This window comes from Tauraco erythrolophus, chromosome 5 (assembly GCF_009769465.1).
Source record: "Tauraco erythrolophus isolate bTauEry1 chromosome 5, bTauEry1.pri, whole genome shotgun sequence".
Taxonomy (NCBI): domain Eukaryota; kingdom Metazoa; phylum Chordata; class Aves; order Musophagiformes; family Musophagidae; genus Tauraco; species Tauraco erythrolophus.
In genome coordinates this window covers 33057626-33069196 of record NC_141469.1, presented here as the reverse complement: position 1 = coordinate 33069196, position 11571 = coordinate 33057626, and the positions used below count along the sequence as shown (strand labels likewise).

Below are 11571 nucleotides of genomic sequence, written 5' to 3'. Positions count from 1 at the left end.
TGGCAGACCTCACAAAGTCAGTTTTAACTTGTTAGAGTACTTCTTATCCACACTGATTTCACATCGGTCTTAACACACCAGTCTTCAGTGGTGATGCAATATAATAAACATTGCTGGGCTATGCTGTTTCAGCAGAGTAAACTTTCAACTGTGACTTTATGCTCCTTTTTACTTACTACGGTTGGTTTCGGATGTTTGGTTTTCATTTTCTTTACCAGTGAAGTTGGAAATAAAGAGTTACAGGTAATAAAAAAGGGGCACACGTAGTTACACAGCAATACAGCAGAGGGAATACAGGCAAATTAGCGCCAAGCTACCATTAACTTAACAGAATTACAAAACCTCTTACGTTGTATCGCTTGATACCACCTTTCAGATGAGTCTTTTGCAGCCTACGTCTTGGTCCATAACAGGTAAGGCCTTTATGGAAAGTGAGTGGTTTTACTATATTTATGTTCCATTTTTCATCTCCCATTCCTGGAAGTGGGGGGAAAAAGAGATACAGAAAATGTTAGAGAAATCAGGATATTTCACTGATGTTGTCAGCTCTGCTAAGCCAAAGCCAGCTGAGGTGAGTAACAGTTTTTCCATTAACTTCGCTGGATTCAGCCTCCTGCCCACAAATTAAGTAGGGAATGCTAACTAGTATGTCCTGATAGTGTCTGCGCACAGCTTCCACCCCTCCGCAACTCTATATGGCAACTTCTTCTCTAGCGCAAAGCAAAAGAGCCATGTTTGTTTTCTGCAAAGGGTACTTACGGAGCGAATTCACACACCACAGTTGGTCTAAAGAACTCAGCAGGAGCTGAATGGGAGAGGCTGATTTAGCACATAGGGCTTTCTAACTTACTTGCATGAGACAGCAGGAAACAATCTCTCTCCTAGCTGACACCTAGTGATTGCTTTACTACGATTCCATTTTTTATTATAAAACTCATGGCAGACACACATTTCTATGGCTGAAAAGGGCAGTTTACTGAGGCAGAGAGACTTGCAGGCAGGATAAAGAAAAGCACGTTAGTTTACATTGCATTTGTTTCCCATCTCCATAATCCAAGTTGAGCTATAACTTGGCAAGTTAAAGAAATCTCTTTGCCTTTCTGTGCCTCAGTTTCCCCTCCTGTTAGCTGAGGACAATGACATCTACCGACCACATAATCTATAACACTTCCATCCGTATGTCTCAGAGCAACATATTGCCATTTTTTCTGCCATATAAGTGAAAATTGTGCGATTGCTACAGTTAAACACCCCATTAAATCAAACTTGTGGCTATTGAGTGATACCTACAGTAGTTTCAAACAGCACACAGAAGCAGAAGAGCTGAAGATGGATGGGCTCAGCCTGGGACATCCATACTGTACCTACTCCCTGACTCACACCCTGACAGCAATCAGGAAATAACAAAGACACGAAGGAGCTGGCCTCTCGCTGGAGTAATCCCCATGGAGCAACCACCCAGCTGTTCCGAGCCAGGCACTGGGGTCTACACATTCCTCTCCCACCCATCTACTCTGCAGATGCTCTGCAGGCAGCCTGCTGACTTGGCTCCCAACCTGAATTCCTGAACTTAACACTCATTCCACGACATTTAAGAGCTCTAACTGAAACCTGTTACTCATCCATGTAAATATCTATTTCTGCTGCTGAAAGCAGTAACAGCATTAGTTTGGCTAAACAGCTGCATGACTGTGACACCTCTTCAGCCACTGTAAAGCAACAGTAAAGGTCACAGTTGGTGGCTGCTTTAGCAATATAAGAAAAAAAACCTTGGGTTTAAACCAGGTAGACAATAGTTGTGGGGGGTTTTTAATCTTATGAGGTGGGTTTTTTTTCTTAATTTAAATGGTACCTTTATTAAAATACAATGTATTTTAAATGCTTAGTTTTACACTTCAAATTATGGTAAACTTAAAATACAGTACTGGTAAAAACTATACTACTTTAAAATGGATATTAAGTGTATATTCTCTGTGTATACGCTGCCAAACCTCTAAAGGAAGTTGTTGGCTAAGCAACTGGGAGGAGAATTTTTCTAAGTGTTAAATAAGCCTTGACAGCAGTAGCTCCTGTTGCAGGTGCAGAGGAAACGTTTTCTTTGTTTCCATTTCTCCAGCAGGTTAATGCCAGTGAAGGAATGTTGAAGTCAACACTGACGGCCTGACCGGGAGCTGGGAAAATGGGAGAGCTCCTTTTCTTCTCCAGTCCCTGAACGTAAGCAAAGCATATGCTGCTGACATTCACCAGTTCACTAGTTTTCAAAACAGATCAGAAATAATAACTGCAGTTTCCTTCCTAAACATAGCAATTTGGTTTTAGAAAGTCATTCAAAATGTGCAATATTTAAGTAATTGTTTTTCTTGTACAGTAAGGATATTTGGATTATTTTACTTCTCTAGGAATGTTAATGCAGAATATTGTTTTCCTTATTTTAATAGAGTCTACATTTCCAGCCAAGTGGAGATTAACAAAATCGCAATTAAAATTCCTTCTGACTTCCTAAAAACAGACATTATTACTTTCTAAAAAAATTAAAAACGTATGTTACGAACAGAAAAGTTAAAAAATCCAAATATATGTATGCATATATGTGTATATGTACAGTGTACGTGCTAAACAGTCAACACCTAAATTGCTGCTGGTTCTTAGAATTAACACTAGAGCTGTCTTCTTGCTTCTCTATTCCCTTCTCATGTTAGTGCATCTGAGAGGAGACAGATTTTGGCGGAGCAGCTTCCTAACCTGCTGCCCCAGGTGCCTCGCCTCCCCTGCGAGGGGGAGACGCACACATCTGGCAGCAGGTGCACTCGCAGAGAGCAGGGTGGTGCTGCGGGCTCACGAGCGTGACAGTGACACGAGGGTGGCTGCAAACACAAGGCTGACTGGTGGGAGGCATTCAGGGTAATCAAATACATATTGGGAGAAAAAAAACAACACCCTGACATTCTGAAGGCTTATACAACTCCCTCCTAACATTGGGAGATTTGCCAGTTGCTGAAGACGCAAACGTCAGCACGGACGTGATATCTGCTTCACACCCATATGTTGCACTGACACCCATGTGTGGACAGCCAAGTTCTGCTCGGGGACACTCACGTGTGACGCCCTTTCTTTAGCCACATCTATAAGGCCTGGGCTCACACATAACTGTGAAAGGCCAAAAGAACTGAGCGCCAGATCCCACCCTCGCACATGTAGGGTTAACCCTCCCGGAAAGCGGGGTGTGCTGCAGACTTACCCGATGGCAGGCTCTGGCTGCAGCTCCTTGCGAATGGGCTGAGTACAGCTTGGCCTACACCATCTAATTCAGCAAAATTTCACTCTTTATATTTAGAGTTTAGGAAAAAGCTGTTAAAGCTGAATTGGATACTTTGAGTTGTTTTTCCCAGGATGGGAAACATGCTTAGTAGCTCCATATCCTTTCTGATTAGCTTAATCTTATATCCAAGATTCCTCTACAAAAGAGCTTGACCATCCCTATCGTGCCATCCAAAGCACAGCAATAACAAACAACACAGCAGGGTTTTTCCTGTATGGTATATGCTGAGCATAAAAAGACTACAGCTGGAAGGTATTATTTACAACAAAAATGTTTAGATTTTTAGGGTGCCTCGGTTTCTCCAGCTCTAAAGATGAAATGGCTGGCTTTAATGTGCCTCTCCAGCGTGTAGCACAATGCCACGCTCCCTTTCCTAAGGATTGTGCTCTGACTGCTAAACCACATTCCCACGAGTAACACTGTGCTAACATGCAAATCTAAGCTGAAGTGTCCAGTTAGAGATGATATCTTTATACGACAAATTAGGACATAATTGGAATACACAGATAAGCTTTAGAGCACATGAATCTTTCTTCAGCTTTGAAACACAAGTAGCAAACTTCAAAGTTAGATAGAACTGAAGCCTATTACTCTGAGTTTAAATATTCTTAGTTGAGTTTAAATGAATCAGGCTAACTGGCAGAAAAAGCAGTTGATATCTGTGGAAAAGATGGAGGAATTGGTGGTAGAAGAAGGGTGAGAAGGCTCTCACATAAGGTAAAGAAAGAGAAGTAATTCATAGCCTGGGTAACAGAGAGAGGTTAAAGGGGCTGAGGGGAGGAAATGGAGAGATTAGGATGTGCCAGAAAACCAAATCAATTGTTGAGATGATGATTTTTCAGCATCTACTAGTTTAGGTGTTAAGGCTGATGCTCAGTCACTGTAAATGTATATCAATGAAGACATGTAACAAAAGTTACTTCACAAATTCCCTATACAGAATTCTTCATTATTTTTAAAAAGAAATAGATTGCATGAAAGACAAATGTCTATGATTATTATTGTTTATAATTACAATTACCAGTGAACTACCAAACAACAAACACTTGGGCCAATGCTACTACTGCCACCCTTAGCTATGGGCTGCCTGCCTGCTCATGTTGCTAGCAAATTTAGCCCAAAAGAACAGTCATAAAAATCTTATTTAAACTAAAGCACAAAAATCAGAAAACTCTAACAATACAAGAAGAACACAAACATCAGCCTGGTATTTGTAAGACTAGTTTAAATTAATTCAATTTCTACTTTAAATTTACATTAGGAATGGACACGTGCACAACACATTGTCGATTATTACAATGTAGAACTTGTCTTTTCTTGCACCAGCTGGCAAAGATCAGGCCTCATCTTGTGTTGTTTCAGGACACTTACTGTAACAGTGCTCTTTTAAGCACTTCTCTGCTACACAGATTAGTGTAACTTCACGAATTTTAGATAGACTGTCTACACCACAGGCCACTTACCTTGCAAATGAAATCTATAAAGAAACGGAGAAAAATGGAATAAGACAGTAGAGACAAATCTACCTCTCAAACTATTTACCAATTCTTCTGCAAAGGGTTCCTCAAAATCAGCAGTATTTACGTAGTAATACAAATAACTTAGATATGGCACATTCTCTTCTTAAAGCTAAATTTCACCCACAGAAGCAGCAGAAACCAACTTTTCCCTCTCTTCTCTGTCTCTGTCTTGCCACAAGCAAGTAAGATTTTTTTAAAAGTAAGGAAAAGGACAGACAAAGAAAACTAGACATAAGTCTTCTCACCTTTGCTTTTCGAAGGACATGGCCTCGACATGGTGAATTATTTGACGAGGGAGGTCGCTTCAGCGCTGCTGCGCTGTTCACAGGTATTGAGCATTCAGTATCACTGGTATCACAACTGGAGATTGGAGAGTTTTCCAAAGTTCGGTGCTTGAAAATTGGAGACTATAAAGAGTAAAAACCCTACAATGAGTTTCCCCCAAACAGTCACATGAGCAATATTTTCTAACTAGACTTAGAACTGAAGATATTTTTTTAAAGAAACCATATTCATAATAATGATAGATAAATGAAAAAGAGGTTAGAACAAAAGAAAACAAAACAAAGTGTGTGTTCTGTGATAAAAATTAAAGTTTGTTTTCTGAGATTAATCAACATTGGGTCATCTGGAGGAACTGACACATCCTGCTGATCCTTCTGATGCAGATACCCAGTTGCTTCTGAGAGTCACCCATAGCTTAAGCCAAGGCTGCCACGCTGCCATGCCAGGGCTGCCATCATGAACGTGTGAGATGCTGCCTTTGCTAAGGGTGACAGTGACTGATAGGTCAGTCAGACAGAAGTAGGTCTCCATCACTGCACGACTTGTGCATTTAAATCTCTCTGGGATGAAGCAGTATCTCAGTTCATGCACTTTTACAATCACCAAGAACACTGAGGTACCAGGTTTTGCACATCATCCTAACACATACTGCCTGTGATTCCTGTGTCTACCTGCTCCCTGTTGCTGTAGAAAGTACACCAGATGTAGGTGAAGAATGCAAATAATGCAGAAAGGTGTTTAGTTCTGCTCATATGTCCTGGGCTTCACAAACCTTTTGAAAACTCTCAGTTCCCACACATTTTACTGGAGCTGAGAAGCTCACGGTCCTGGGATTTGTGTATTTAATGGTTTTGCATACCTGTGGGCTTGATGTTCCTGACTTGGGCTCAATAGCCAAGCCCAGTGTGATGCCACCAGCCAAGGCTTTCTTAAGGCTCTCCTTCACCTCGGTCAGTTCTAGCTCCAGGTTTACACGCTCAGCCTCCTTCTGCTTACACTCCTCTTCCAACTTCTTTAACTTGTCTTCAAGAATCACTTGAGTCTTCCTGCCTGTCATCCACAGCAATGGTATTATTTCAATAAGAAGCTTAAATCGACACTTACAGAACTTACTTTCTTTTTAAAAAAGTAAGGAACAAGGGTCTTTTTAAAAATCAGTGACATCACAAAACAGTTACGTACTTTGCAAACCCCACTTTTTTCAGGTAAAAAGTTTACCAACAGAAATCAAATGCTTTCTCTCAGGTCCCTTCCCTAGTTTTCTAGCCTAATTTCAAGTCAGTATTTGTTTTGTTATTTTTACATGTCATGAAAATGTAATTAGCTGGTCACAACAGAATCATTCCCATGTTCTGCTGTCTGGAGTCCCCACCAATGTCATTTCATAGCGGTGTATATATGTCTATACACACACATATATAAAAAATATGTGCATAAAATAAGGATATACACATATACATGCATATAATATAAATACATATATTTATATTATATATTTATATCTATATAGAAAGCAAATAAAGACATTACAGAGCATTGTTTAACGTCAAAACTGAACCTCAGGTAGTGTCATGTCTTCAGCACAGAATACAAAGCTAATTGATAATTAAGCCTACTCAGGCAAAATTCAGCACAAAAAAGCACCTCATACCAGCATTGACTTCAATGGCAGCGCGTAGATCTTTTCTTTCTTTTCGGAGCTGGGCCAGCCTATTCCGGAGCACTTCTTTCCTCTTTAGCAGCTCCTCCTCTTTGCTTTGTAATCTCTTTGCATCTGCCTCAACACGATTCTTGCCATATTTGTACTGCTCCGCATCTGCATTTATTGGATTGTAGTTATTTATGGCTAAATTAACAGTAAAACTCTAAACTATTCCCTGAGACTGAACATCACATGAAGCACTTCATGGGTTGAGAAACCAGTTTATCATCCCTCTTGCACCAACTTTTTCTCAAGGTCCATGATTCCTGCTAAGTACTGAAGCACAGCTGTGGAAATGATACGGGATAGTTTGTTCTCTACATTTAGATGGGGAAGATGAGAAATACCAGCCACTTTATAGTACGTCGAGTTTTGACACATGGCCTTGCCTTTCTGTGTAGTTCAGAGGAAGGAAAGGAGGCTCCTCTTTATCTTTGAACCCTTGATTTTTAATTGGAAGGTGTCAGAGGAAAAGCTACCTGTTTACCCTTTTTGACTAGTTTCCATTCCTACTTCAAGCACATATCTTTTCTCACCTGACATAAGAGAATACAATGATGTTTTCACTTTTTTGGTACTGAAGAGATGGCTGCTTTTTTTTTTTTTTTCTTATTTCCCCATATAATGCTTTCCTTTCATGGCTCATGTGTAGCTGTGGTCTAATTTCTATCACAGCCCCCTCTATACCTCTACCCCATTTGCAGAACCAAAGGTCAGCTAACACATCACTCTGTCTGCATATCTGAAGGCAAAGTCAAGAGCACTAAACCATTCCTGACAAATAGTTGTCAAACGAGTTTTAGTGAGTCTTTCATAACTGAGACTCCTTTACTCCCACAACTATCTATTCCAGTATCAATTGACCTGCCTATTTAGAAAGATACATACCTTTTTCCTGAAGTCTAACTCAATTTCTCGTTGCCATTAAATCCACAATTTCTTAAAAATACATCTTGGGATCAAAAAAACCACATTCATTCATTCCTTCTCTAGAAGAAGCTGTGCTTTTGACTTTGTATTTAAAAAAATACGATTATAGGTCTTTTTTGTCTTCTCTTCTCTAACCAACACAATCCCTGTTAGGGATTTCCTACAGGCAATCCATCTGCCCAGAAGAACTCTCTGAACAAGCCACTTGCCAATTGAAATTTCTGGCTTCTGAGGAAGCTTTTGAGCTATGTGGTTGTGTTCATTATTTTGTTATATCTTTTTTGTTAGAGATAAGAATAATTTCACTTTTGAGCAACATAATGTTCTCATCTCTTTCCCAGCTCCTCATCCTTCTCTTCCAACAGGAATACAGAACTACTCTCTGCCCCAAATGCAGAATCATAGAATCATAGAACCACTGAATGGTTAGGCTTGGAAGGGACCTCAGAGATCTAGTTTCAACCCTTCTGCCATGGGCAGGGACACCCTCCACTACACTAGGTTGCCCAAAGCCTCATCCAACGTGGCCTTGAACACTTCCAGGGATGGGGCATCCACAACTTCTCTGGCCCATCTGTTCCAGTGTCTCACCACTCTCACAGTGAAAAAATTTCTTCCGTATATCTAATAGAAATTTACCCTCTTTCAGTTTAAAGCCGTTGCCCCTTGTCTTATCACTACAAGCCCTTGTAAAAAGTCCCTCTCCAGCTTTCCTGTAGGCCCCTTTTAAGTACTGGAAGGCTGCAATAAGATCACCCTGGAGCCTTAAGAATCATTAACCCCTTTTTTTTTTCCTGCTGCCCTCATGACTTTGCAGTCATGGGTTCACGTTTCATGTCTCCACATGACAACCCTTTATCTCGTGGCATGGCTGGAGTACTCATGAGTCACCAATGCACACAATATCTCCTATTCAATGTCTTGGTGGGCATCTCCTGCTCAGCCCCTCAGCCACAGAAGAACCACAGTGGTTCTTTATCTTGTTTGCTAAGATGATGGCTATTTTGGGTATCTGCATGACTCCACTCAAAGCGAGGCAGCAGTGAAGGGCCGTACTTACTGGACGCGGTGCGCTTCACACATGACACCGACTCAGATTTCTTCGGCTGGCTATTTAAAGTTCTCCCTTTTCCAGTGATCCCGTTACTGGTCGAAGGAGGCTTCTTGCCTTTAAACTGTTTGAAAACAAAAGTACAAATGGGCTGAAGCTATTCCTGTGCATTACAGTTGCCCTTTCATCAAGGGCAAAGCTTGACAAAAAGCTGCCTGCTCAGAGAGCATTAATAGCGCACATTGATTGAGCTGGAGACGGTGCTTCCTCCAGAAATGTTGTCTCTGAGAGCTGCCTGCTCAGCAGGACCCACACCAGCAATCACAGGACAACAAGGGGATGAACTCGCCATCGCTGGTGGCATTACAGTCTATAATTTACTCAAAACTCTGGCACTTAATATACTAAGAAAGCTGTTGTGAGGCAGAAAAGTTTTACCTTCAAATACTTTTATACAGTAAAGATTCTTGAAAATCAGGTTTGTCACAAGTTAATTTCATACAGAAAACCCCAACAGGGTTTGCTACACAAAACTTCAATACTGTTTCTTAGTTACTATGACCTTGCCATCCTTGTGGTGCATTGATTTTTTTTTTTTTTTAAACAATATAATTATTTCATACTTTTACATGTTAGGAGTTAACATACCACCTTCTTCTTATACAACTTCTAGCTCCTAATTGAAAGTTATTCTTACTGAAAAAAAGGCAACCTCTCATAACAGCCAGGCAAGCTCACATGATTGACAGAAACAGCACATTTCAAGTCCAAGGGGTTTCCATTTAGAGGGCTTTCCTGGGCTAAACCAAACCCTGAGAAGAGCAACGCTGTTCTTGGCTAAGCCTAGTGTTTCCATGGAGGATGCCTCAGCTGAGCACACGTGTGCTATGCTCTGCTCACTTGTTTATGAAAGCTTTTGAGGACTGAACAAAGAGTGCAAAAAGAAGCAACCGCTGGAGCCTAGGATCAGGGCAATGTATTGCTCGAGTTCACCTCCAATTCTGTGACTTCACTGAATTCTAATATTCTGATACAAAGTTTTTACAGGGGTTGAGTTAACAGGCAACATTACAGGTCCTTTATTCAAGGGAACCAGTTATGTAACTGTTCCATTTCAGATTAAATTGAAAAGCACCCATCTTTGTGATACATTCACAGCCTTAGGCGGATGACCAACTTTTGGAGACTGGTTACAGGCTCTAGAGAAGGTCCCCAGCGTGGCTGTGAGTGAGGTTTGCTCTGCTCCCCAGCTGGGGTCTGCCTGTCTGCTACCGAGGCTGAGTATACAGGATTTCATTTCACTTTAGCTTCACTTTCATTTCAGCTGAGGTCCAGAAGCCGGAGGCCATCCTCAGAAAGCAGCATAGACATAGGCTTAGTTTTTTTCAGAGTAAGAAAATAACAGGCAGTAATTTAAATATGGTATATGCATGCTATATACAGTATCATTTAGTATATCTGTAATATACGTTATGATATATATGTATATTCACAACATATATAACGATAGTATATACAATATATATATATTAGTAAAATTCCAGGGATGCAAATTTGCTGTCACAGCCAGGCCATGTTTAACTTTTCTTATTTTTTTAAGTCATCACTGCCTAAGGAGACAGAAGGCAGCTAGATATGCATTCAGGTTAAGTTTGGAAGGTCATATCTATTTTTCTTATTATCCACAATGTGTAAATCATCAAGAACTTGTGGGGAAAGCCTTTCCCAGGTACCACATCAGAATTTACAACTTAGCAAACCTGCTTCACTTGCAGTGGGCTCATGACTAAACTCCAAGCACTTCAGTGCTAACACTAAGGGACTGAGATAGCCCAAAGCCCTTAAGATAACAACCAGATAAACAGAACAGCCGAAAAATAAAAAGCTTTGTTAACTATTAAATAGTACAGTACCTGCGAGCCAGATCCCCTCCCCACAGCAGAGGTATTAGTGACAGACTGAGCAGAAGACAGACTGGATGAGACAGGGTATTTGTAATGGTTAGAGGAGAGTTTGTCAGTGGATAACCTATTGGGTTTTCTGTCAGCTGGCGGATAGCGCGCAAAGATTTTTGGAGACGGCAAGTTATCGTACAGGCCTGCGTTATCATAAAGCATTTCTTCTCCAATGTTCCTGCTACGAGAAGAAGGAAAGCCATCTTCTGGTTCCCACTGCAACACACATACTTTGGCAGTTAGTATACAATACACCATGCAGAACCTCCGAAGTGAAATTAAAACATTGGTAACTCTTCTGACCATAGCAAGCCCTCAGTGTTCAGCAAGCGAATGCTTATTGCCTACTCTTGAGTCAAACTACTTAGCAAAGGGGAGAGGACACAGTGTGGAAAGGAAGCATTACATTACATGGCTCATAGCCTCAGTCCTGTGCATTTTCCATACTATCCTGTCACTCTTACTGTTTCATAGACTGCACCTTCAGCTGTTGGCTCTAGCACTGAGGAGGCACAGGCAGAGTTAACAGGGGGATGCTCGCAGGCTACACAGATGAATCTGTGGGATTACATCTGGTACATGAGTTGTTAAAAGTAATATGGCCTAACAGCAGAAGCCAAGAGGGTTTTTTTTGGTTTTGTTTTGTTTTGTTTTTTCCTTTCTTCAGGCTATATGTCTTTCCAGTGAATATCAGCTGCTGGTATGTTATTAGTATTACATTTTATTTGCTGGAGAATTATTATTCTGAGCTAACCAGCTAAAATAGCTACAGGCCATTCCTTTTTTTTTTTCTTTATTTTTTTCTTTTC

At 40.7% G+C, this 11571-nt stretch overlaps 1 protein-coding gene across 3 annotated transcripts in view; it reads right to left on the bottom strand.

Annotated features, from left to right (window-relative positions):
• Positions 1–450: 450 nt before the first annotated feature.
• AFAP1 (actin filament associated protein 1) overlaps positions 451–11571 on the bottom strand; it is a 65385-nt gene continuing 54264 nt past the window's right edge. Inside the window, exons 12-18 of one of the 3 annotated variants that reach the window (XM_086611638.1) lie at positions 10721–10978; positions 8817–8931; positions 6776–6940; positions 5984–6174; positions 5085–5246; positions 3097–3147; positions 451–477 (exon numbers count right to left, since the gene is read on the bottom strand). In XM_086611638.1, coding sequence (XP_086467764.1) covers positions 451–477; positions 3097–3147; positions 5085–5246; positions 5984–6174; positions 6776–6940; positions 8817–8931; positions 10721–10978 — 969 coding nt within the window. The remainder of the gene's footprint in view (positions 478–3096; positions 3148–5084; positions 5247–5983; positions 6175–6775; positions 6941–8816; positions 8932–10720; positions 10979–11571) is intronic. The other 2 variants (XM_086611639.1, XM_086611640.1) reach the window with 2 other exon arrangements.